The following is a 26,146-nucleotide window of genomic DNA, read 5'->3' as shown; positions in this document are numbered from 1 at the left end:
GGACAGGGAGGCCTGGCGTGCTGCAATTCATGGGGCCGCAAAGAGTCGGACACAACTGAGCGACTGAACTGAACTGAACTGAATCCTCTTAACAACCCTACAAAGTGGAAACTATCATTCTTGCCTCACAGATATTTACTGAATGACCAACTGAATAGAAGACTTTCATACCTTATTCAATGAATGGACCAAAATGTTTTTTGCTCCAATATCCCTCAAATCTCTTTCAGCATCATACTTTAAATCATTTGAAACACTGAACCTATAAAAAAGAAAGGGAAAAGAAAAATACACAAATTAAATGCAAATCCTATCATTCTAACAGTATTCAGGAATAAATAAAATCAGGCCTTGACACGTCTAAAAAAATACACGTACTCATTAAGACCCATCCTCATATGCTGGTCATTTGCAAATGAAAGTTCCCACAGACAGTCTTTAGCACTTACCACAAAGCCCTTTTTCTACTCAACAAATAATTTTCATAGATGATTCCTGCTATTGTCCTTCCTTTTCCTACACCAGCACCATCGCCTATTAAGAAGCCGGCACGATCTCCATTAGGTAGGAACGTTTCATGTTGCTGAAATGAAAATGCTGGTAATTAATCTCTTCCTTTAGATATTTTGGTGATCGGTTTCTCGTATTATTTTAGCAATATATTAATATTGTCTATTTTTATACCAATGACATACAGTTAGCTTAGTGTGGAAACTATACTTACTATACAGGAATACTCCGTTTCATTTCGCAGCATGTACTATTAACTGCACTTCTGGGAAACAGCATTTTTTCTTTTTTTAACGAACTGACAGAAATGTTTTATCAAGCAATTTTATTGGTGCCATTTTTCCAAAAGCATTTTCTCATTTCATGTCTGTATCATACTTTGGTAATTCTCATAATACTTTAAACTTTATTATTATTATGTTTGTTACTGTGATCTGTGATGAATGATCTTTGATGTTACTACTGTAATTGTTTCAGGGTGCCATGAACTTTGCCCATAATTAATAAACATTGTGTGTACTGTGACTGCTTCACTTACTGACCATTTCCCCCATCTCTCTCTTTCTCCTTTGGCCTATTTCCTGAGACACAACAGTACTGAAACTAAACCAATTAATAATTCTACAATGGATTCTTTAAGCATTCAAGTAGAGGGAATGGCAACCATGTCTCTCACTTTAAATCAACAGCTAGAAATGATTATTTTAAGGCCAGGCTGCAGGGCATGTGCAATCTTAGTTCTCTGATCAGGGATGGAAACCACAGCCTGTGTATTGGAAGTACAGAGATTTAACCACTAGGCAGCCAGGGATCTTCCCTAGAAATGATTATAACATAAGGAAGGCATGTTGAAAGCCACAATAGGCTGAACACTAGGCCTCTTACTCCAAACAGCCAAGTTGTGAAAAGAAAAAGGTCTTAAAGAAAACTGAAAGTGCTACTTCAGTGAACAAACAATAAGAAAGAAAACCAGCCTTATTACTGATATTAAACTTTTAGTGGTCGAGACAGAAGACCAAACCAGCCATAACATCCCCTTCAGCCAAAGCCTAATCCAGAGCAGGGCCTGGATTCTCCTTAATTCTATGAAGACAGACAGGTGAGAGCTGCAGACGAAGCTAGTAGAGGCTGGATCATGAAGTTTAAGGAGTCTTCTCCATAACATAAGCACAAGGAGAAACAGCCAAGTGCTGATGTAGAAGCTAAACCAAGTTATCCAGAAGATAACAGGGTAAAAGTGGCAACATTACACAACAGATTTCCAATGTAGATGAAACAGCCTTCTATTTGAAGAAGATGCCATCTAGGGTATTCACAGCTTAAGAGAAGTCAATGCCTGGCTTCAAAGCTTCAGAGGACAGGCTGACTTATGAGGGGTTAATGCAGCTGGTGACCTGAAGCTGAAGCCAATGCTCATTTCCCACTCCAAAAATCCTAGGGCCCTTAAGAATTATGCTCAATCTATGTTGCCTGTGGTCTACAAATCGAACAACAGAGCAGTACATCTGTTTACAACATGGTTTACTGAATATACGAAAGCCACTGTTGAGACCTACTACTGCTCAGAATAAAAGATTCCTTTCAAAGTAATACTGCTCACTGATGATGTACCCAAGAGCTCTGATGGAGACACAATATCAATGTCACTTTCATGCCCACTTTATAACACAACAGCTATTCTACAGTCCATGAACCCAAGAGTAATTTCAACTTTCAAGTCTTACTCTTTAAGAAATACATTTTGTAAGGCTGTAACTGCCAGAAATAGTGACTCTTCTAATGGATCTGGACAAAATCAATTGAAAACGTCCTGAAAAAGAAATCACCGTTCTAGATGCCAGTAAGAATATTCGTGATTCATGGGAAGAGGTCAAACTACCAACATTAACAGGAGTTTGGAAGATGATTCCAACCCTCATGGATGACTTTGAGGAATTCAAGACTTCAATGGAAAAAGTAGATTCTTGAGATGGAATCTACTCCTGATGAAAATGCTGTGAAGATTGCTGAAATGAAAACAAAGGATCCAGACTATCACATAAACTTAGTTAATAAAGCAGTGGCACAGTTTGAGGACCGACTCCAACCCTGAAAGAAGTCCCACTGTGGGTAAAATGTCATCAAACGGCACTGCATGCGACAGAGAAACGATCAGTGAAAAGAAGAGGGGATCAATGCAGCACACCTCACTGCGGTCTCACTTTTAAACCTGCCACAGCCACCCCAACCTCCAGCAGCGACCATTCTGATCAGTCAGCCGCCATTAACACCAACACCAAGACCCTGCACTAGCAAAAAGATTACAATTTGCTGAAGGCCCAAGTGAAGATTAGCATTTTTTAGCATTATTTCTAAATTAAGGTATATACCTTTTTTTTGGGGGGGGGACATAATGCTATTGTACACTTAGCAGATATCATAGTGTAAACACTAAGTTTTACAGGCACCGGGAGACAAAAAAGTTCATGTGACTCATTTTATACAATGTTTGCTGTACTGTGGTGGTCTGGAACCAAATCTGCCCTATCTTCGAGGTCTGATTTTGTTTTTTTCCCCTTGCTACCCTGGCATGTAGCAGGTAACTAAAGCTAACAAACTGGTGAGCATTCTTCCATAATTTTTCAATGACTATACAATCAAATACAAACCTTTTTATAACACATAAATATAGTGGATGGTTGCATATTTATTTTACAAAAATGGAGTATATCAGAAATCCTCTCAAGACAACTGGCCTAAGATAAAAGCTAGTACAACACCCATATGATAACACCAAAGTTTATTCAATCACTCCCCAAGGGTGTGAGCTTTCAAATCTTTTCTAGCTTTCAGTCTCTAGGGGGAAAAGCTGCAACAAATAGCCTGATATGCATGTTCTTATCTAATAGTTCCATGAAACAGACTCCCAGTTCCAGTAATGGAACTGTTAGGTCAAAGGATATATGCATTTGTAATTTTAACACATGTTACCAGTGAGCCCCAGAAAGGCTATGACAATTTAGCATTTCCACTATAAATGCAGTCACCAAATCCATGCTATCCTTTTCATTTTCTAATACATAAAACTAAAAAAAATCACATTCATACATTTTTCATTCAAGGAAAACTTAACTTTGAATTAAAACTAGTATATATTGTGAACTAAGATTAAAAATAAAAACTGTACATAGTTAAAAAATATTATGGCTTACCTGGGCTGCATAAGTAATTGCTTCAAGCTGTAATGCTGATAACCAGCCATTATCAATGGTTTCTTCAGAAATAGATGTCTTGTACCAAACATCAGGAGGAGTAACACTGGATAAAGAACTAGTCTCAACTACAGCATCTGGGTGACGTAGGCCAATTTTTACTAAACAAAGGTTTAAAAATACTTCATTTTAATTATTCTGAGTAATAACACTTCCACTCTTATCATAAAATATTACAGCATTTCTCCTCTGACAGAAAAATGTAAGTAACTATACACCCTGGGATCCTATATAAAGCCACTGATTGATGTAAAGCACTGTTTACATTTAATTAACGTGATCTACTTACCAACTACCTATGGTTTAAACAGAGACTTGTGATGGTGGGGGAGGCTCAACAGGGAGGGGATTCATATAGACATGGCTGATTCGGGCTTCCCTGGTGGCTCACACAGTAAAACATCTACCTGCGATGCAGGAGACCTGGGTTCGATCCCTGGGTTGGGAAGACCCCCTGGAGGAGGGGATAGCAACCCATTCGAGTATTCTTGCCTGGAGAATTCCCATGGACAGAGGAGCCTGGTGGGCTACAGTCCATACGGTCGCAAAGAATCGGACATGACTGAGTGATTAGGCATAGCATGGCTGATTCACGTTATAGGGCAGAAACCAACACAACATTGTAAAGTAATTATCCTCCAGTTAAAAAGAGAGTAAAATAAATAAATCTATCGAAAGAGACTTGCTGATTAAACAGATCTAGGAAAACACTGCCTCAATTCATGCCACGAGGTTCTCTGCAGTGGCAGAGCACACTCCTAGGTTAAGTTCATTTTAAATGATCTAGAAAGTAGGGAACTAGAATCCATATACAGTTGGTAAACAGATTTTTAGTTTAAGTGGTCTTATTAGTGACTTTTTATAGAAACCCAGAGTGTATGAGAAACAAATTCTAGCCACAGATTTTCCTATATTACCCTCAGAAAATGAAAAGGTGAAAAAATTTATATATAAACTAAAAATTACTAATTTTCAACTTAATATACTGGCCACTTGGGAAAAAAAAAAAAAACTGAATCACGGTCCTTGTGGGGAAGAGGAAGAAATGGTGTTAATTTAAACCACTGAATTCAAATAGCACATTTTAAGATTCCCATGGTTTTATAGCTTGTTTTAGATAAGCTGTATAAACTATAACGCTAAGATATATGTTTACATCTCCGTAATTTACTCTGATTTTATAATCACTGCTGATATGAGCAAAATTAACTTGAAAGGAAAAAGCTTTTTTCGCTCTTGGGTTTTAAAAGACTTCATTCCAAAACAAAGTTCTAAATTTGTGTAGGAAAATTAAAACTCACAGTAGAATTTTCATGTAGCTATTTTAAAACATATTATAGTTTAAAACATATTCATACACAGCTCATACTTATCAAATCCTGAGGTACCCAACATGGACAGATCCTAATAGGTAACAATGTGTGGGGGAAACTTTTTAAGTTTAAAAGGAACCCAGAGGTTGTTCATTATTTTAACAAATCTCAAAGACATACATTTTATTGGCATATACTCTGCATAGGTTTCCGCATGACCCATTTCTTCTTCATCTTCTTCTTCTGGTTCATCTTCCTCTTTCACAACAGGGACCTTCTGTAATACCAAGACAGCAAAATCAAATAAGTCCAGAGAATGGAGGCCCAACCAACACACAGAAATACTCGTCTGCAGGAATACCCACTATCTTCATCTTGGAAGCAGGACATGCCATTCTCTAGGTTCCTAAAATCTAGGTCATACTCTGTGGCTTCCCTGCTTCTCCAATGATGAGCACAGACAATCTGTGATGTGATATTATCACAAACACACACATGGATCACCACAGGGCTCCACCACCTTCTCAAACCAGCTTCCCTTTCAACACTGCCCACCAGCCTCCCTGATGCCCAGATGTCTCTCTAACCTCCAGTCCTCACTCTTCATTCCAATTCCAAGAACAGAAAGAACAAGAGGTTTGGAGGAAAAAGGTGGCTGAGCCCAGCAGCACATTCTACAACCTCATGGGCAGGAACTCTCTCTAAGTCTCACTCCCACCCTCTTTTCACTTCACCTCCATCTGTTTTCTTTCCCTTGGGTCCTAAAACCAAAACCCCAGAAAACTCGGGAGTTTAAATGTTCTTCTGAAACACTGAATTTATTTCAGACGTCTGTGTCTCCACAGACACAAAAACAATACCACATCATCATCTCTCCAAACACTGGCACACCTCAGAGTAAAATGATGAGTTATTAGTAACTACACCAGGAGAACAGCAGACCAGGAGAAGCCCAGACAGTCCCAGGCAAAGTGAGTGAATGGCCACTATAGCCATGTTACCTTGTATTCCTCTACAGAATCTTAAAGGGGTAGAGACAGGGAGAACAGGGGATAGGAAGCCCTTAAAAAGCTTCTTTTCACTACCAGCAAACTATAAAGGGAATCTCTTTATGAATGAGGGCTTACTCAAGGAAGAATGCAGGGAGAAGCTGTGAGACCAGAGAAAGACAAAGAGAAAACCCAGTTAGGATTTACACGTAATGCCAAGGATAAAATGGTATTAAAAGGTTAAGATCAGGCTTCTCTTTTGTTTCATTTTTACTTAATCTAGGGCAGAATATGATGACACACAGATACTCAATAAATGTGGGAAGGAATAGGGAGATGATAGATAAACATTCAGCCAACATCAACCCATGAAGTCCTTTAGGAAAAAAAAGTCAAAAAAACTCTGAATATTTTCAGGAAGTATGCCAAAATGAAACCCGGTTTCAGAAATAAGAGACCAAATGGGGCTGGTCAAAGAAACAGACACAAACCCCAATTCTGCTGAATTTGTGTAGCCTTGGGCAAATCACTACATCCTCAGTCTTCCCTACCCACCCTTTGCATCTCTTCTTCATCTATAAAACAGGAATATATACTATACTAAATGACCAGCCTCCCTTCTCCCTCTACCTTAAAAAATTTTTTATCACAGATATAATTGGAGGATTAGCTGGTCACAAAATTCAGGGACCAGACAAGTAATATTTCTAAGCCAGGTGGAGAGAAAGTGGCAACTGACACCAAGCTTAGGGTGAAGGAGCAAAATGAAGGGGAGGGAAACTGTGGCACATGGGGAACACGTGACTCACACACAGGAGATGCTCACTACAACTCTAGGTATTTTTATGTGTTAGCGACACATTCAAGATTTTTCAAAATAATGTGGAGGCCAAACAAAACACATGTCAACTGGTTCTGGTCCACAAGCTACCAGTTTGCAATCTGTTAGATGTCACTTGACTACTAGGACAATACAGAACTTTTGACATGTTATGGGGAACATGGGCTGGACTAGAAACTTGAACACTAAAATCTTTAAGAAAAATACATACTTATTTTCAAAAAATCAACTTTCAAGTAAGCTATTGGCACACAATCACTAAGTAAACTGATACTGCCAGGATTTATTCTCCTGGCCCCTGTTCAAAACCTCAGGCACAAGTTGCTTTGCTGTCCCCCCAAGTCCAAATTCCATTCCCAGTCTTACCAATCCTCTGGTATATGTACAGTCACCTCTAATTTTCTCATTTTTTTCCTTTCCCCTTACCTTTTCCATTCACCTCTGAAATTCTTCAAGTTTAGTTCCTTGTCACTTCCTTTCTGGATTACCTGACAACCACCTAACCTGTTTCTTCTTCCCAATCCATCCTGAGTCACTAACATGTCCCTCTACTTCCATCTAGTCGCCCTCCCTGGTGCTGCTCCAATTCCCAAATCTAACAAACTCAAGACCTTTCACAGAGCCCCCAGTCAACCATTCCAATTTCTTCCTGCAAGCCAAGTATCCCAAGCACATAGCTACCACCTTCTCTGTGCCTACTGATGCTGTAGCTCCCTTCCTAATATGCCCTCTCAGTTTCTCCATACTCAACCCAACTCCATGACACCTCCTCCATAAACTGAACTCCTACCAGGCCACCTGAGTCTCATCTTCCTCCAAACTTATAATCCTTATTGCGAGCATCACAACACACCTCTTGCTGTATCTTCTATTACTACTTAAACCACATAGTGTTAAATTATGTTTATTAAAAGGGGGAACCAGAAACCCACCTCACATAGGCAGGGTTAAACAATTATTAAATACAGGTATAGAATCAATTTTTTTGCCTTTTCATACAAAGGTCCATCTAGTCAAGGCTATAGTTTTCCAGTAGTCATGTATGGACGTGAGAGTTGGACTATAAAGAAAGCTGAGTGCTGAAGAACTGATGCTTTTGAACTGTGGTGTTGGAGAAGACTCTTGAGAGTCCCTTGGACTGCAAGGAGATCCAGCCAGTCCAGCCTAAAGGAAATCAGTCATCAATATTCATTGGAAGGACTGATGTTGAAGCTGAAACTCCAATACTTTGGCCACCTGATGCAAAGAGCTGACTCATCTGAAAAGACCCTGATGCTGGGAAAGATTGAAGGCTGGAGGAGAAGGGGACAACAGAGGAGGAGATGGTTGGATGGCATCACTGACTCAAAGGGCATGAGTTTGAGTAAACTCTGGGAGTTGGTGATAGACAGGGAGGCCTGGCGTGCTGCAGTCTATGAGGTCACAAAGAGTCGGACACAACTGAGGACTGAACTGATAGTATCAATTTACCTGAAGCATATAGCACTTTCAAAATGTAATAAAAAAAAAAGTTATTATATGGGGTGGGAGGTGGAGGGAGATTCAAGAGAGAGGGGACATATGTGTACCTATGGCTGAGTCATGTTGATGGATGGCAGAAACCAACACAACATTGTAAAGCAATTATCCTACAGTTAAAAATAAATTTTAAAAAAGTTATCATATAATTGCTTACAATTAAACCATTATATATCTGACAGTTCCTAACTAGCTATATAATAAGGCTCAATCATAAAATGACTGTAACTATGACATACTTTTGGTTAACTCCACAGTCTTTTTTACTTATCAGACAGGATTCACAATAAAAAAGGTGTTAGTATTTTATGCAATACTCTATCAAATATGCAAGTTACAATCACCTTGTTTAGAACACATTAGCTTATTCCAGTGAGGTTTAATGCTTAGTTTATGTGGCTGAGACACTCTCCTTCACCTAAAAAATACACTTAGCCAAGGGTATAGCCAAGTGTATTTTCATACCACACAAAAACAGATACAGTTTTTGAAACTCACCATGGTTGGGGAAAAACTCCTCATTTTCATGTCATTTATCCATATTCTTGCTACTTCTTTATTAGAAGACTCTTTCTTTACTGTGCCATTGCTTACATCAGCTGATGAGGAGAGACAACTTACATTTTAGAACAAGACATTGTTCAAACAAACAATTTTCCTACAGTTTAAAAAAAAAAAATTCAGTAAAGTTTACCCACTTCACAAACCAAAGAATACAAATCTGCTTATTTCCAATTAAGCATTAGGATAAAAATATTCAAAGCTACATGTCATTATGCAGATAAGAACTGAAAACAAAAAGAAATGTGTATACAGGAAATTTGAAAACTATTTATCAAAAAGACACCTCAACCAGAACACTATTTGGCAGTTTACTTCAAAATAATTACCAAAGGCTAGCATTATTCTGCGGAGAAGGCAATGGCGACCCACTCCAGTACTCTTGCCTGGAAAATCTCATGGACAGGGGAGCCTGGTGGGCTGCAGTCCATGGGGTCGCACAGAGTTGGACATGACTGAGCGACTTCACTTTCACTTTTCACTTTCATGCATTGGAGAAAGAAATGGCAACCCACTCCAGTGTTCTTGCCTGGAGAATCCCAGGGACAGGGGAGCCTGGTGGGCTGCTGTCTATGGGGTCACACAGAGTCGGACATGACTGAAGTGACTTAGCAGTGGCAGCAGCAGCAGCATTATTCTGAGACACTTCACTTAGTTCATTAAAAAACAAAATAAAACACCTTGTGTTATCACAGAGACAGAGTCAATCTCACTTGATCTGGAGGCATCATTAACTTTCTAGGCAAAATAATTATTTCTTTTAATTAGGGGAAAAAAATTTAAAAATCAAGGAACTCTGGTCTTCCTTCCCTCAGAATAAAGATCCAAACAAAGAACCTGGGCTTCTATACTAATGGTTTACACACTCTTTTTAAACATTAAAAACAGAACTGCTTGACTGAGAAACCCAGAACCCCTGTAACCAGCCTCCAGCCACCCCTGAAGCATTCCCAGTACTGAGAATGCTTGAGATCAGTGTGGAAATCGCATCAGGAAAATGCATCAGCATCTTGTTTACATACTCTATCAAAAGATGGGGAGTACTTTGGTGGCCTGTCACTTTGGACTACACAATGACTAGGATTAAAGCATTAGATAAAGAAACTGGTACAGAAATAATAAATTTAAATTTGGGGACACAGATTTGTTTCACATGGAAGAGCCAGTGAACAGTTTCACAGAAAGGACTGGAACTCAACCGAGACCAGAATCCAAAGAGAAACCCAAAGGGCTAAGGACTACAAAAGGGCAGTATCCACACAGATAAACAGAAGAGAACAGGCACTGAATTCCCTGGTGGTCCTGTGGTTAGGACTCCATGCTTTCACTGCTGAGGGCCTGGGTTCAATCCCTGGTCACGGAACTAGGATCCCACAAGCGAGGCAGGGCAGCCAAAAACAAAAGACAAGAGAGACAGAGAACATGCGAAACCTTGCTCTTTGTTATTTCACTGTTCATCTTTCTTCCCTTTCAATAAAAAAAATGACCCTCTCCTACAACACAAAACTTAGTTTATCTTCAGTATTCATTCACCGTGTTTCTTTTTCATCCCTCCTCTAGTATGACAACTTCTCGGGCTTCCACACAAGGATGGCCTTGACTTGCAGTCATCTATCTTTAAAAACTGTTACATTGGAGGTAGATGTTACTGTACTAGATATTACTTGGTCAGCTTCAAATCTACCCTGTTTTACTCTCTCAACTCTTTCCTCACAATGGCAGAGCAGCAGTCTTTCTCCTCATTAAACCCAGACTTTAATGAAAATCAGCTTTCACTAACTGCTGACCAGCCCTAAGTCTCCCAAGAGCCATTTCAGATCAGATGCTGCCCTGCATCTCAGCTAGGTCAGGGTCATAGTCCTGCTCTCCGTGACAAAGGTTGGAAATCAGTCCTAAGATAGTTAAAACGATTTCTCAATGAGCATCAAGTTGCCAGGCTCCAGTTAGTTCAAGACAGTAACCTACAGCCATAAAGCACAACCATATGGACTCAAACAGAAAAATTAGATTATCTGATATTTTTTATTACATTTGTCACTGGAGACAATGTTAGTTCTGCATCACTCTACAAACACTCCTTGCCCATTCCTTCAGAAGCCCCCGGCCTTCTACTTCACAAATGCAAGGACATTAGAACTTCCAATCAATCAATTCTGCTGCAAAATTACATACGGTCTGCATCAGATGTTAAAACGTATCTCCCACAACTGGAAATAAAGCAGTTGTGTGGAAGGAGGAACTCTCTACTCAATATCTGTAACCTCATTCCAAGGGCCGAATGGAACGTTACATATTAGTATAAATCACCAGGCAGGCAGGCAAATACTATTTAACTCAATGGAAAAAGGAAGGAAAGAATATCCTTCTCAAGAGTTCACATTTTGAGAATTCCTCAGCAGTCCAGTGGTAGAACTCCATGCTTTCACTGCCAACGGCACAGGTTTGATCCCTGGTCAGGGAGTTAAGATCCAGCAAGCCACCCAATTCAGCCAAAAATAAACAAATAAATTATCTGTTAAATAACTGAGCAATTAATAAAAGCCACTCTATAAAGAAAAATTAACTGTAAAATTTACATTCTTTACACACAAATGAATTTCTACAAAAAGTGGTCAAAGCACTGTTGAGCTTTTTCTCTTTAGACCTAAACCTACACTTAAAATATTAGATTATCTAATGGTAATTGTTGAATAATTCTTGTGAATATACTAAAATCCACTGACTTGTACCCCTTTAGAAGGTACAATGGTATGTGAATTACCTCAATAAAGCTATTATTTAAAAAGCATTATGAGTGCTCACTTCAAAGAAAATATAGTGAACTATTTTTACAATAAAAGTTTATACATTTTAAAAAAAACTTACTAAAAACACAACTACCAACAAGCAATGAAGCTAATGACAGGTAAGATCATAAAACTGTAGGAATTAAAAGAGCAAAGCATCAGCCCGTTACCTTAAGCATGGTCCAAAGACCACCAGTAACAGCAACTCTAAAAAGTTCGTTAGAAATGCAGAATCTTGGGCCCCACCCCAGACCTATTGAATCTGATTCTGTTTTTTAACAAGACTCCCATGTAAGGACTTCCCTGGTAGTCCAGTGGTTAAGAATCAGGCTACCAATGCAGGCAACATGAGTTAGATTCCCGGTCTGGGAAGATTCCACATGCCATGGGCAACTAAGCCCATGCGCCACAGCTACTGAGCCCACACCCTAGAGTCTGAGAGCCATACTACTGAAGCGCAAGCGCCCTAGAGTGTGTGCTCCACAACAAGAGCAGCTACTCCAATGAGAAGCCCAAGCACTGCAAATGGAGAGGAGTCCTGCTCGCCACTACCAGAGAAAGCCAGTAAGTAACAGACAACTCAGAGCAGCCAAAATAAATAAAATTTTTTAATAAAAAGATCCCCAGGTGACTCACAGGTATAAAGTTTGAGAAGCAATGATTTAAAGGACTGAGAAAAATGTCAGCCAGCTATTCACAATATACAAAACTCGAGATCTTATGGTGTTAATGTAGCCTCTCAATTTCACACATTATCTCAAAGCTTAAAGCTTTTAAATGTTTGCTCCCTTGAAGGAGAGTCATGTAGACATCATCTTTCATGCTCAGTTCTTTCAAGACCTAAGTAAATCCCTGAAAACATACTGACATATCTTAACAAAGGCAGGAACTTGACACTACTGAAAACAAAGACTTACTAGCTGCTGTTGCAACTGGCTGAGCAATATTAGCTGGTGGCTTCAGTTTCATGAGTTCATTCAGACTATTATTTTTTAGCAGGTCCTTCAGTTGAACTTGGTCTTTTGAAGGTGCAGAAGTCATGGCATTTCGTACTGCTGGTGCTGAGACTGAAGGGCGTGTGTTTGCAGTAGTCTGAATGAACTTGGTTAAAGTGATGGTTTGCCTAGTTGTGGTGACAGGTGGTGTCTTAGTCATTACAATTGTAGATCCCAAGGTCGGAAGCTGATTTATTTGATTCAGCACAAACGTTGTAGTAGATGGAGGCTGCTGCTAGAAAAGAAAACCATATACGTCACACCTGTGAAAAATTCTTTACTCTCTAGTGCAACTCATATCCATAAACAGAGGAGGCCGTTTAAAAATCTAAAACTGACTTAAGAACCTTAGCTAACCACTGGCACTTCATTTCTAATAATCATTAGCTATCAACTACCTAGTTAAAGGGCTTCCCTGGTGGTTTAGTGGTAAACAATCCACCAGCCAATACAGGAGGTGCTGGTTTGATCTCTGGGTTGGGAAGATCCCCTGAAGAATGAAATGGCAACCCACTCCAGTATTCCTGCCTGGGAAATCCCATGGAGAGGAGTCCGAAGGGCTACAGTCCACGCGGTCGCAAAGAGTCGGACACGACCTAGCAACTAAACCACCGCCAAGTTAAAATACACCACTTTAAGGAAAACAAGGTATAGCACTAATGCTGAGGGCAGCAACCATAAAATGAGAGTATCCTAAGTAAGCTGTGATGTACAGCAACCCTACATAACACAAGGACTAGGAACATAATTTCTAATCCCAGCACGGCTCCAACTAATAAGATAACCCTAGGCAAATCACTTTATGCCCGGAGGTGGGCTCTCAGAGGATCATTTTTCATGTCTAACATTCTATGATTCCTGTAGAGTATTTTTTGTCTATTGCACAGACTATACTGACGTTTAACTTACTAAGATAAAGCCACCAAGCAGAGTTTTAAGTTCCTATGACATATGAAAAATCCACCCAGGTAAATTACAAATATTAGTGATAATGTGGAGTCTTCCTTTGAGTCTAAGACAAAGCTATATAGCATTTTATTTTTTTTAGTTGGGAATGGGAGTTAGGAGCTGGACAAAAATTTTTTAAATAGTCAAGATCTGAGGATAACAGTATGTCTGTGACTTCTACAACTAACAACTAAGATATTTTTATAAGTTTAAATCTATTTCTACTTTCTGCCCCCTTCAAAGTATCTGTTATTTCTCCATGGCTTCTCTAGCAAGAATCTTCTAGATTACAATTTATCAATTTTAAATGTAACTTTCAATAATACTTTATCACAAAGTCATCAAATTTTAACCTAACAGCTTATCTAATAATTTATACCACTAGGGCTCTTAAATAAGTAATTTCTATGTTTAGGGAGTTCCCTGATGCCCTGGTGGTTAGGATTCCAGGCTTTCATTGCCAGGGCCAGGGTTCAGTTCTTGATAGGGGAAGCTGAGACCCCATAAGGCATAGCTGCCAACAACAAAACTGCTACATTTAACACGAAATGAGGAACTCTACATTTAAAGCATAGTAATATCACATAATAATTACATGTGCCAATGGACCAAACTTTTTAAAATGAAAAATGTAATGGGATAATGTGTAGTTCATTTGTACTTCATGAGTTCTTGATCATTTTCAATAAATAAACTATAAAGATGTTTTTTTCCCTATCTTTTGATCAACATAACTAACAGAAGAGTGAAAGAAATGTTTTATAAAGTTCAGTTCGGTTGTTCAGTCATGAAAGTAGATGAGAGTAAAATATTGGGAAAGCAGCAAAAAGCAGAACTAGTGGAATAAACTATTTTATAATAAAGGTTATTTTCTGACTATAATCCTAAATTATTTTCATAGCAATGCCAAATCTAAATAATTCTTACCCTAACATTTAAAAGTGCCGGAGTAGGTACCGTCTCTGGTTCTTGTTTAACAGGAACTGCTGCTTCAGTCTCCAAACCTAGTTCTAATGCACTAAGTGGCACTGACTGGAGAGAAAACATCAGAGAAAGAAACAAAGAATGATGGCAGTGAATTCTGTTTCAAGAACAAGAGATGTATTTATTTCATTAAAATTAAAAAAAAAAAAATCCAAGCTTTACATTCAAATGGAATGTAAAACCACTGGATACCAGGTACAAAATAACAATATTTGCAATATCTTCGTTAAACTACAGTAACATCAGAATCTTATTTTTGCTTTCAGAGAATGTGTATCATGAAACCTACACAAAAAATGAAAAATGTGTGAAATCTCAGAAAAATGTTCCTATAAACTACAAAGACAAGTATTGAGATTAGTGGTCCTCACATAATAACTCTAAGCAATTCATCTCTTGCTTTTATATCACCATATATCAAAGCAGAAAATGTCTTGATTTGCACTACAAGTATTTTCCACCTTGTGAATGAACACTAACACTCAACATAACAATAATGTTCACATGCATATTTAAAATTAAGACTTATTAATACCTATTTCTATAATAGAAAATAAAAATAAGAAAAAATTCATTTTTTACAGATGCTTTGGAAAACTCTTACCTGCTGTATGGGAGGGGTAGGTGTTGGAGTTGCAAGCCCCGCATCTCCACCATCAATATCAAAGAGGTCATTTGGACTAATTCCACTCTCGCTCAAAGCAGCAAGCAGTAAATCTTGCCCTGGTTCCACCATCTTTAGAACAAAATATTAAATATTAACATAAAAAGCTTAAAGCGACAACTAATACTCTTCTAAATATAAACCAGTATTTTCTACCAAATCCATTCATTCAATATTTATGAAGAATCTTCTACATAGCAGGCAAAAACAGATGAAAATAGTCTCTCATCCAAAGAAATTCACATTAAGATGGAAAGGACAAGGCACTTCCCTGGTGGTCCAGTGGCTAAGACTGCACTCCCAGTGCAAGGGGCCCAGGTTCAGTCCCTGGTCAGGGAACGTACTACAGTGAAGAGTTCATAGCCAAATAAATGAATATTTTTTAAAAGGAAAGAAAAGCCACACTATGTAATTCAAAAATAAAGTGGATGATTGAAAAAAAAAAAAGGTGGAAGGGACAAAGAAGTACGTAAATCACAGCAAGAGTCTATGTCTACAAAATGCTGTGGGAACAGAGAAGGAAATGGTGAATTAACCTGGAGACAGAGGTTACAAAGATGACAATGCAAGCAAGTCTCAGGTAAGAAATCGCCAGGCAGACAAGGATCTTCTGGATAGTGCATTCAAACTCATGGCAGCACAAAGATACTGGCACTCCAAAAAAGATGGCTACAGTAATTCACCATGTTCACCGTGGGTATGGAAGCTCAGAACAGAAATATGAGGTTCGCAAAGGTGATGGAGAGAGACAGGAAATTATCGCCTACAGCCTGTGCACGATGCTAGAGAGCACATTTAATCTTATGGGCAACAGCAGTTACTAAAGGGTTTTCAGATAGAGAACTGCATGATGTAGTCAGATCTGTGGCTTAGAAAAATTACTCCACAGCAGTGTGGAAGCAAACTGAGAATGGGCAGAGTAAGACCAAAGCAGGGAGACATCTTAGGAAACTGCTACGGCAGACCAGGAAAGAGATGATACAGTGCTAACAGCAGGGTACAGAGATAAAGAGCGCGGAATGGATTCCAGGATATTTACGAAGGAGAATCCGTAGTTTGCATAAAAGCTCAAAATGAAAGACAGAACATGAAATACACATAAAGTATAAGTTGGTAGAGGATTAGAGTTAAGCCATGAGAAAATGGGGTTGGAGGCGGGGGTTGAGCACAGGAGACCTAAAGATACATGGAGTTCAGCGGGGCAGGGCGGGGGATGCCTATTTCAAGTAGGCAGACACATTTTCAGCTGGAGTCTCCCAAGCCAGATCAAAGTATTCTACCACTAAGATGGATTTTTATCTATTTTGTAAGGAAAAATAAAGTTTAACAGAGCTTTCTCAATTTTAACTTTTCTCATTAATTTATCTGAAATAACCGATTTATACATACAAACATACTTATGGGCAATCTGACCACTTGGTTTTCTCAGAGAACTAATTCCATGCTACATAAATAATATTCTAATTTCAGTTAGTCCACCTGTTTTCAGACTGTGCAATAGAATTAAATGTTTCAGTATGCCCTACCAAAGAAAAAAAACGTTGTTAGCCAAGAATACCACCACTTCCCAACATACAAGAACTACTCTTTTACATGAAATCAGGAGATTTTAACAGAGAAATTCTCTACTAGATAAGTCATTGTCATCTGTACATCATTTACAAAGATGTTCTAAAGGAAATATGAATGAGTTTTAGGTGGAAACCACAGACATTGAGAAACCAACTAAGGGGAGACCTGCTGTTTAAATAAGAAAGGAGAGCCCAAAGAAGATTTCCCCAGAATTTTTCAGAGAAAACAAAAGAAGTCTAAGGAAGAAAGCATTTTGAGCAGACAGCAGGAAGGGAACTGACAGTGATTAAGTGTCTTTTGAGCTTCCCTGAAAGTTCAATTGGTAAAGAATCAGACTGCAATGCAGGAGGCCCTGGTTTAATTCCTGGGTTGGGAATATCTGCTGGAGAAGAATACTGAAGCCCACTCCAGTATTCTTGGGCTTCCCTAGTGGATCAGCTGGTAAAGAATCAACCTGCAATGTGGGAGATCTGGGTTCGATCCCTGGGTTGGCAAGCTACCTTAGATAAAGTAAACGCTACCCCTCCAGTATTGTGGCCTGGAGAATTCTATGGACTGTATAGTCCATGGGGTTGCAGAGAGTAGGACACAACTGAGCGACTTTCACTTTTTTTCACAAGCCCTGCAGCTTGTTTAGCTCTTCATGTACATCACTAGTTCATGACAACCCTTAGCAAGATAGGTACTACAACCCTAGACATGAAACTGAGGTTCAAAAAGCTTAAATTACCCACCCAAGGTCACATATAGATCTAGACTTCTCAAACTCCCGAAGTCATGCCATCTCTTTCCAATCAGTAGATAAAGAAGTCAATGTTGGTGTGAAGTTTCAATACTTAACTTCAGAATAAATGCCTGTCTGAACTGGAATGGGGAGTGTTGATATTACACAGCAAGATGGAAATATGAAAGAACCAGATGCCAGAGGAGACAAGGAGAAATATCCCAACATGGATTTAATATAAAATTGACAAACTATTCTAATAAGGAAGTAATAAATAATAGTTGACCATACTTTACAAATTACTATTCTAGTACATAGTACACATGTACCAAGAGTGCTAAATCAATGCTTAAAAAAATACATTTTCAATTATTAAATACTTCACTAGGACCAATGACCTAACTAATTATACTCAAAAGTACACAAATATCATTAATTTATTTCAACAAAAAATCATCTAAGTGTTACTGAATTCATGAGCTTTTTGAAATATATTTTCTAAACTATCATTAAAAGTACAAAAATATCATTACAGAAGAGAAGAATTTGGGGAACAAACCTGTTGGCATTCATACAAGAAATAAAAGCAACAGTTTTAAGTAATAGTATCAGTGATCTCTTCAAAGTTCATAGGAATCACAGTTTGAGACCCTCTGATCTGAGTAGTGACCAAGTAGTGACAATATCATAAGGGACATTGTCTTTCACAAACTATGAGTGAAAAAGATTTTAATTTTATACACATCTTATATACAAATAAAACCTAGAGCCTTTCTCTCAAGCCAATAGGGCAAAAATTTCCTATTTGTACTTTTTTTTTTTTGCAATGAGAAGCAGGGAAGGGGATATAGAGCAAACACTTATGCCAGTGTCTAACTTCATTAAGCAAAAACCCTTAATATTTAATCATATTCCTATTCTGAAACTATTAGACTCATAGAATTTCAGTGCTCACGCTAACAGAGCCCCTAAAAGGTTATATTATGCAACCTTTTCCACATTTTACAAACAAGATATATTCCTGAGAGGGAAAACATTTTCATTTTGAAAGTATATAATGTAAACGCAAAAACCGTTAAGTGCGAAAGAACTGTTACAGTGTCTACAAACATTTCACAAACCTCAGGTGACATTTAACAGGCAGCAACCGAATACTTTGTCCACCTGATGTGAAGAACTGACTCATTTGAAAAGACCCTGATGCTGGGAAAAATTGAAGGCGGGAGAAGGGGATGACAGAGGATGAGATGTCTGGACAGCATCACCAACTCAATGGACATGAGTCTGAGTAAACTCCAGGAGTTGGTGATGGACAGGGAGGCCTGGCGTGCTGCGGTCCATGGGGGTCACAAAGAGTCGGACATGACTGAGTGACTGAACTGAACCTAACAAACCTAAAAGTTACTAACCATAGAGCGATTCTGTTTCAAACAATGAACAACACAAAGGTTCTATTTTTATCATAAATACTTTCAAAAATATCACCTGTTCAAACAGTACATCTATCAAAATATCCATGAAACTAAGAAATATCCTTGCCAGGAAAAGAATCCTGAGAAACAACAGCCAATCAGAAAAATGAAAGGATACAGTTCCCACTGAGAATACCAACATTGAAACCTATCAACAAAGACAAGGTTCCTCTTGTTGAGACCAAAGCAGATCTTTACAGCTCTGGAAAGACATAAGGGATGTATCTGCAGTGGGAGCAGCACACCACAGAGGTTGAAGTGAGAGTCAAACATAACACATGGCTTCGAATACTGCTAGTAGAATGAGAAAGTCAAGTAATAAGTTGACTCAGTTTTCTCATCTTCACCTGGCAATAAAAAGAGAACCTACTTTATAGGATTGCTGTGTTGATTAAATGTTATACTACTTGGGATAAATGTTAGCTGCTGCTGCTACTGCTAAGTCGCTTCAGTTGTGTCGACTCTGTGGGACCCCATAGACGGCAACCCACCAGGCTCCCCTGTCCCTGGGATTCTCCAGGCAAGAACACTGGAGTGGGTTGCCATTTCCTTCTCCAATGCATGAAAGTGAAAAGTGAAAGTGAAGTCGCTCAGTCATGTCCAACTCTGTGCGGCCCCATGGACTGCAGCCTACCAGACTCCTCCGCCCATGAGATTTTCCAGGCAAGAGTACTGGAGTGGGTTGCCATTGCCTTCTCCGAAATATTAGCTACTAGCTATTAACTATCATCCTGATAAACATTACTTCAAAATTCAAAAAATGTTTTTCTTCAAATTGCTGATGCAACACCTTATTTCCAGAATATAAACTTTACCTGTTAGCAATTTAATTCCATAATTAACTTCCATATTAGCTCTATAAAATACTAGCTCTCTTTCACTCAGGTCATACTTTCAATTTGTCCAGTTAACCAGCATATCTAGAGAAAAGTGGCAGACATCTTCAGATGTGTACACATAGTATCATTTTTAAGAAGTATCTTTAAAAAAAAATCTTAGGGAGGGGACATAGGTATACTTGTGGCTGATTCATGTTGCTATATGGCAGTATGTTTGTCGCTCAGTTGTGCCTGACTCTTGTGACTCCACGGATATATGGCAAAGGCCAACATAATACTGTAAAGCAATTATCCTCCCCCCCAAAATATATCTTTGCCTGAAAAGGATTTTTCTATTTAATAGTGCTAAGCATGTCTGATTTTGACCCAACTTTTGTTTTTACACAGCCCGGATATCTGAGGACTGACATTTAGCTTAAGAATCTGAAGGATAATGATCCACTTTGAATTTAACTGGTAAGTCCATCAACAAGTATTCATTAAGTGTCTACTAGGTACTGGTTCCTTAAGAATATTAGGTAGAAGGAAAGGTAGATATAAACAAGTTTGCTAAAAAAATTTTTCTTTACCTAAAAGGGTATAATCTGTATTTTTTAACACCTACTTCCCCAAGCAGCAATTGCTCAGTGCCATGCCCCTCCCCTCACTCTTACTACAAAATCTATAGAAAGAATGGAATCACAAAGGAATGTGCAGATTATATACAAGTTCCAAAAATGTTTTGAAAAAGCACCATGAGAAAGAATGGGGGAGGAGGGTGAAACTATGTTCTCGATAACAACATGAAAATCAGATGGCTAGTCTTCCCAACATTCACTGTATGGTTGGACTTTTTTTCTCTTAACTCTCAAAATAATCCGTAAGTAAAAATTACCTGTTATCCCCTTGTCGGAGATGAGATACTGAGGCTTAGAGAGATGAACTGTAACAAGTTAACAACAAAGCAAGCTTGGAGCAGAATTACAAACCTAGGTTGGCTGATACCACACCTCCCAGATTCTGTGTTTTTGAATCCCATACCAGTATGTTTCAAACTGCTAGTCACAACAGGATGAGTTGTCAAATAATTTACCTTATGACCAGCATATTTTAAATGTTTCAAATACAGACTATTCAAATATGTTAAATACAGAACAGAATTAGTGCAGCACACAGTAAAAAGTAAACATTATTATATAAAACTCAGTTCTACGTGTGTATTAATGTGCTAGTTCACAATATAAAACACATTTCTTACTATGGAATACAGTAAAAAGGTTTGAAAATCACTGCTCTGTGTTACATACTGTCTCCTAAGAAGTAAATAAGCAAATTAATTTGATGGGTTTTGTACCATATATATTTTTTTTGTTCATAAGAGAGTTCCTGCTCTTCAAGAGCCTATCCTTTCCATCTACAGAAATTTTCAGTGGTATCCCAAGGCTGTCCTTAATACTCAGTTCAGCCACATCAAAGTGGATCTGTCAATTAGCATAAAAAAAGACAACTGCAAAAACTTAAGGATTACATCATGTTGGTTACTAATTGGATATTCAATGAAAAACAATTCCTCTCAGAAAGTATCTTTCTTTTACTCCAATTTTCAAAAACCCACGGAGCCTCATGAAAAGCCAGGTAATTGGCGAAGACCAGCCCTCAGACCTGCCTGCTTTCTTACTTCACAAGCAGATCAGCAAATCTCAAATCAAAGCTCAATTTAGAGACTAAGAAAGGCCAAAATGTTATCTGTACCTAAAGTCTTCGCGGGTTGGGGCGGGGGGCGTGAGGACAACTTTAAAACCTCCATACTGCACATTTTAAATAGTAATCTCAGTAACGCCCTTAAAACCTGTAAAACTGTCTGAAACATGAAAGCATTCAATGGACGAATGACTGGATGAATGAATTCATCAACTATAAGTCACTCACTAAGCCTCCCTTTTTAACACTTCTCCAGCAACTGAACTAAAATTTACTTAAATTTCTTAAGAACTGTAAGGAATAAATTTAGACTGGAAATAAACTGGGAGATAAAAAGCAGAAGCCAGAGGAAAACGGTAAAGATGTCTTCTCTGGTAAGGTAAACACTGGAAGCAACTTCTTTAAACATGAAAATAAAACGTCCCCTTGCTTGCAAAACTCATGTCCTACCAGCAGTAAATTCTACATTTTACCCTAGAAATTCTGTACAGACTATCTTTTGTGCAGTGATGAAGGCTTTCCCCACTGCTTACAAAAATCAGTTGTGACTGCAGTAAATAACTGGGAAAATATGGGATCCCTTCGCACTGTTAGCTGGTTTAAGTGACTGCAACTGTTAGGAGGAACAGCGATAGAGAGCAACTAAGGACTTGACAGCTTTCTGGGCCCTCCTTGGCCGACACTTTAGAACCCCATTCCGTCTGTAATTCTGGTTACACTGAGAATATGAAATATTTAACTCAACATAAACTGCTAATAATCAACTTCAAAGGTCAAAGGGGACCCAGCTTTTAACCTTCTCTCATCAACACGTGTTCAGTACAAACTTCCGGGTGCAGTTACAATTGGCTGCGCAATTCAATGGATAAAAACGTTGCTTTCTTTGACTCTCATTTTCTCTCCCGTTCTTTTCCCACGTTTCTCAACCAACTACTCCCCAAAACAAAAGCCTCCCACAGTTAACCGAGCACGCACATAAAAAAGAGCTTCTCTGCGCGAGGATCAAGTTAGTGGTCCGCAAACATTAACCAAACAGAAGCACAAAGCCGAGGTGGAAAGGGGAGGAGCTGGATGCCAGGGTCAGGAAAGAAACAATCACAAGGGTTCAGGAACATCCAAATCTCCTCAGCGGTTAAACCGACTTCAAACCACTTCTGGGAAACCACCAGCATACACTGGTTTGGGGAACTTTAGATGCTCGTTACGCCAAACACTCTCAAAGTAAGCAAATCCCCAACCGACTTGCCCCTCCACAGAAATGCCTGCTTAGCGTCTAGGAGGCGGGCGGGCGAGCGAGCTCGGGGCAAAATTAACCTCATCACTGGGTGAAGCGTGAAGGTGGCCCCACGTGTCCCACGTACCGTCCCCACCACCCCGACGGCGAGGTGACCAGCAAATTGTAGGTGCGGTGTCCTGACGCTCCCCGCACTCTCGCCCTGAACCGGAGCAATCCTTGGGTACGAGGACTTTTGAAGGATTGCGGAGCTCACTTTCCTGCGGGTCCCAGGACCTCACAGACCCCTGGTCTAGCTGAGGAACCAAAGAGGGCGACCCAAGCAGAGCCGGAGCCGGCGTCCGCAGACGCTGACTCCTCGCTTAAACGAGGTGTCTCCAACCCCGGACAGCGGGGCCCTCGGGGCCCGAGAGCTCCACGCGCGGCGACCGCAGGGCCCGGCGCTGACGGGCGGAGGAAACGAGCGCGGCGGGGCCGCCGCCAGGACCGTGCCCCCGAAGACCCCGGGGCGCGCAGCGGAGGGGGCGGCGAGGGAGGCCCCAAGCCAGGGTGAGGTGGCGGGCCCCCCCCTCAGCCCGGCCCTGCACGGCCCCCTGAAGAGGGTGGGAGTGGGAGGCTGTCCGGGAGAAGGAGTGTGGAGGCAGAAAAGGGATAAGAGGTGGACTTACTTTCCCCGCCGGATCCGACACCGGAACAGATTCTCTCAGGTGACTAGAGCTTGAAGAACCAGAGGCGACGGGAGCGGAGGCGGCGGTGGCGGCGGCAGCAGCGGCGTCCGGCTCTGCCTACCTCCCCGCCGCCATCTTGACGCCCCTCCCCCCAAGCCCCCCCGCCCCACGGGGAGGGGGTGGGGCGACGGATGAGGCGCCGCGCGCACGCAGCGCGCGCCGCGCGACCCACGTGACTTCCTCCCTCCCCCCCCCCCACAACACCCCACTCCCTAGCACCTCTCCGCCCCGCCTCCCTCCTAGGTGAAGGAAGATGATTTCCACCCCCCCATGACTGCCCCCTGCCTTCGCCGCCAAGCACGAACTCCGTCGCTCCCGCCGACCGGGTACCAGTGGTTGGATCCAAGGGAATTCCGGAACCCAAACGGTCCATTACCGCGGCTCCCGGGTGGGCGAGGGGTGAGGGGGCCGGGCTTCCGAGAAGGGGGAGGGGGGGAAGGCGAAGGCCGCCTAGGAGAGTCACGTGTCTACTGCTTCCGCCGGCGCTCGAAAGACCTCGCGAGAGTTCCGTTCCTCCGCCCTTTCTCCCCCGCGGGCTGTCGGGAAGAAGGTCGGTGCTTTGACTTGCCACGAGGAGGTCAGCTGGTGGGCCGGGCGCATGCGTGCCACACCTACTTTCAAAGTCCGGCTAGGAGGGGCCTGAAGCTGTTTTCAAAACGTTTTTGGTGTGTGGCTTTGGCCCAGGAAGTTATCTAGTAGTGTCTCTGTCACTTTGAAACGCTTGTTACCTTAGTGAGTTCTAGAAGAAAATATTCGCCTACTTATTGTTTCTTAGGCTTGCTCAGAGCACTTTATTTAATGTGAAACCGCAAGTAACTGGAGCCCCTCGGCTGTTTCATTACCATAATCAGATCCTAAGGAGTGAGAGCGCGGTTAGCCCCTCTTTCTCTTTTTCTCGCGCACACCCACTAACCTGAACAAACTGTTGCTCTCAATTAATGATTGCTGCAGGTCTGTTGCTACCCCCCTCTTTTATTTTTGTATTCTCCGTTATGATTTTTGTTACTGGTACTACTACTAAATGACCTGACCCAGAATAAACAAATTAACTTGGTAACCCTTTTGTAAAGTCATCCTGAGAATGCTGTTTGAACCCGTTGCTTAGGTAATGGGCACGCTGGGTGATTCTTGCCCCCTACCGGTGGCGCGTCGAACTCGCCTTGTGCTCAAAGCAAATTTAGTGGTTTGGTTAACTTGGAGGTAAAAGTGTGAGCTCTTCTAGAGACAGTATGGGGCTAGGGGAGAGAGGGAAAAAAATTACGGCAAGAATAATTGAGTCTTCCAACGTAGTGTCTATATACATAAATATGTATTGTTCAGTTCATTCGCTCAGTCGTCGTGTCCGACTCTTTGCAACCCCGTGGCACAGGCCAGGCTTCCTGTCCATCACCAACTCCCTGAGCTTGCTCAAACTCATGTCCATACAATCAGTGATGCCATCCAACCATCTCGTCCTCTGTCGTCCCCTTCTCCTCCTTCCTTCAATCTTTCCCAGCATCAGGGTCTTTTCTAATGAGTCAGTTCGTCACATCAGGTGTATTGCAGCTTGAGCGTCAGTCCTTCAATGAATATTCAGGACTGATTTCCTTTAGGATGGACTAGTTTGATCCCCTTGCAGTCCAAGGGACGCTCAAGAGTCTTCTCAAACACCACAGTTCAAAAGCATCAATTCCTGTGTATTATATATGTGTGCTGCTGCTGCTGCTGCTAAGTCGCTTCAGTCGTGTCCGACTCTGTGCGACCCCATAAACGGCAGTCCACCAGGCTCCCCCGTCCCTGGGATTCTCCAGGCAAGAGTACTGGAGTGGGTTGCCATATGTGTACATATAAATAAATATTTTAAAGTATGTTAGTGGCTCAGTCGTGTCAGACTCTTTGTGATCCCCATGGACTGTAGCCTGCGAGGCTCCTCTGTTCATGAAATTCTCCAGGCAGGAATACTGGAGTGGGAGACCTTCCCCACCCAGGGATTGAACCCAGGTCTCCTGCATTGCAGGCAGATTCTTTACTGTCTGAGCCACCAGGGAAGTCCAGGCATTTAAAATTGAAAGTTAATTACTTTGCTGTTCACTTCTGTTATTTCATTTACTGCATACACACACCTATAAAGATAAAAATAATTAAAATAGTTCTATAAGAACAATGCCTTAGAGGAACTTCCCTGGCAGTCCAGTGGTTAAGACTCTGCCCTTCCATTGCAGGGGCTCAGGTTGGACCCCTCATGGGGGGAAGTAAGATCCCACTTGCCCCACAGCAAGAGGTGGAAAAAAAAAACCATTGGAAAGCAAAGTCATTCAACTGTCTTGTTCACTACTTTCCAATAGACTAGTTTATAATCTAGTACAGTTGACAGCAAACAAGCAATTGTCATATGAAAGAATGCAGCAAAGAAATCTAAGACAATGTAGTTAATGCATCACTGCCTTTGAAACTTGGTTGGAGCAATTCAGTTTCCAAGTGGCCCCCAAACTCTAGCTGTACACTGGGACTGGATGAGTCCAGGATCCACCTTTTTTTGGTACTTTCTGAGCATCTAA

The 26,146-nt window shown here is 40.7% G+C and overlaps 1 protein-coding gene across 4 annotated transcripts in view; it reads right to left on the bottom strand.

The window, feature by feature from the left end:
* The window catches only part of SBNO1 (strawberry notch homolog 1), a 56,350-nt gene extending 32,652 nt beyond the window's left edge, over positions 1-23,698 (bottom strand). Inside the window, exons 1-9 of one of the 4 annotated variants that reach the window (XM_004017323.5) lie at positions 23,550-23,698; positions 15,301-15,432; positions 14,640-14,744; positions 12,687-12,999; positions 8,921-9,021; positions 5,255-5,351; positions 3,702-3,862; positions 450-583; positions 172-262 (exon numbers count right to left, since the gene is read on the bottom strand). In XM_004017323.5, coding sequence (XP_004017372.1) covers positions 172-262; positions 450-583; positions 3,702-3,862; positions 5,255-5,351; positions 8,921-9,021; positions 12,687-12,999; positions 14,640-14,744; positions 15,301-15,432 — 1,134 coding nt within the window. In that variant the 5' untranslated portion in view covers positions 23,550-23,698. The remainder of the gene's footprint in view (positions 1-171; positions 263-449; positions 584-3,701; positions 3,863-5,254; positions 5,352-8,920; positions 9,022-12,686; positions 13,000-14,639; positions 14,745-15,300; positions 15,433-23,549) is intronic. The other 3 variants (XM_012097704.4, XM_042234562.1, XM_060401102.1) reach the window with 3 other exon arrangements.
* Between the last annotated feature and the right edge of the window lie 2,448 nt (positions 23,699-26,146).

The sequence above is a fragment of the Ovis aries genome, chromosome 17 (genome assembly GCF_016772045.2).
Source record: "Ovis aries strain OAR_USU_Benz2616 breed Rambouillet chromosome 17, ARS-UI_Ramb_v3.0, whole genome shotgun sequence".
Classification (NCBI taxonomy): domain Eukaryota; kingdom Metazoa; phylum Chordata; class Mammalia; order Artiodactyla; family Bovidae; genus Ovis; species Ovis aries.
Note: the sequence above shows the minus strand (reverse complement) of the source record. Positions and strands in the feature narration are given on the sequence as shown.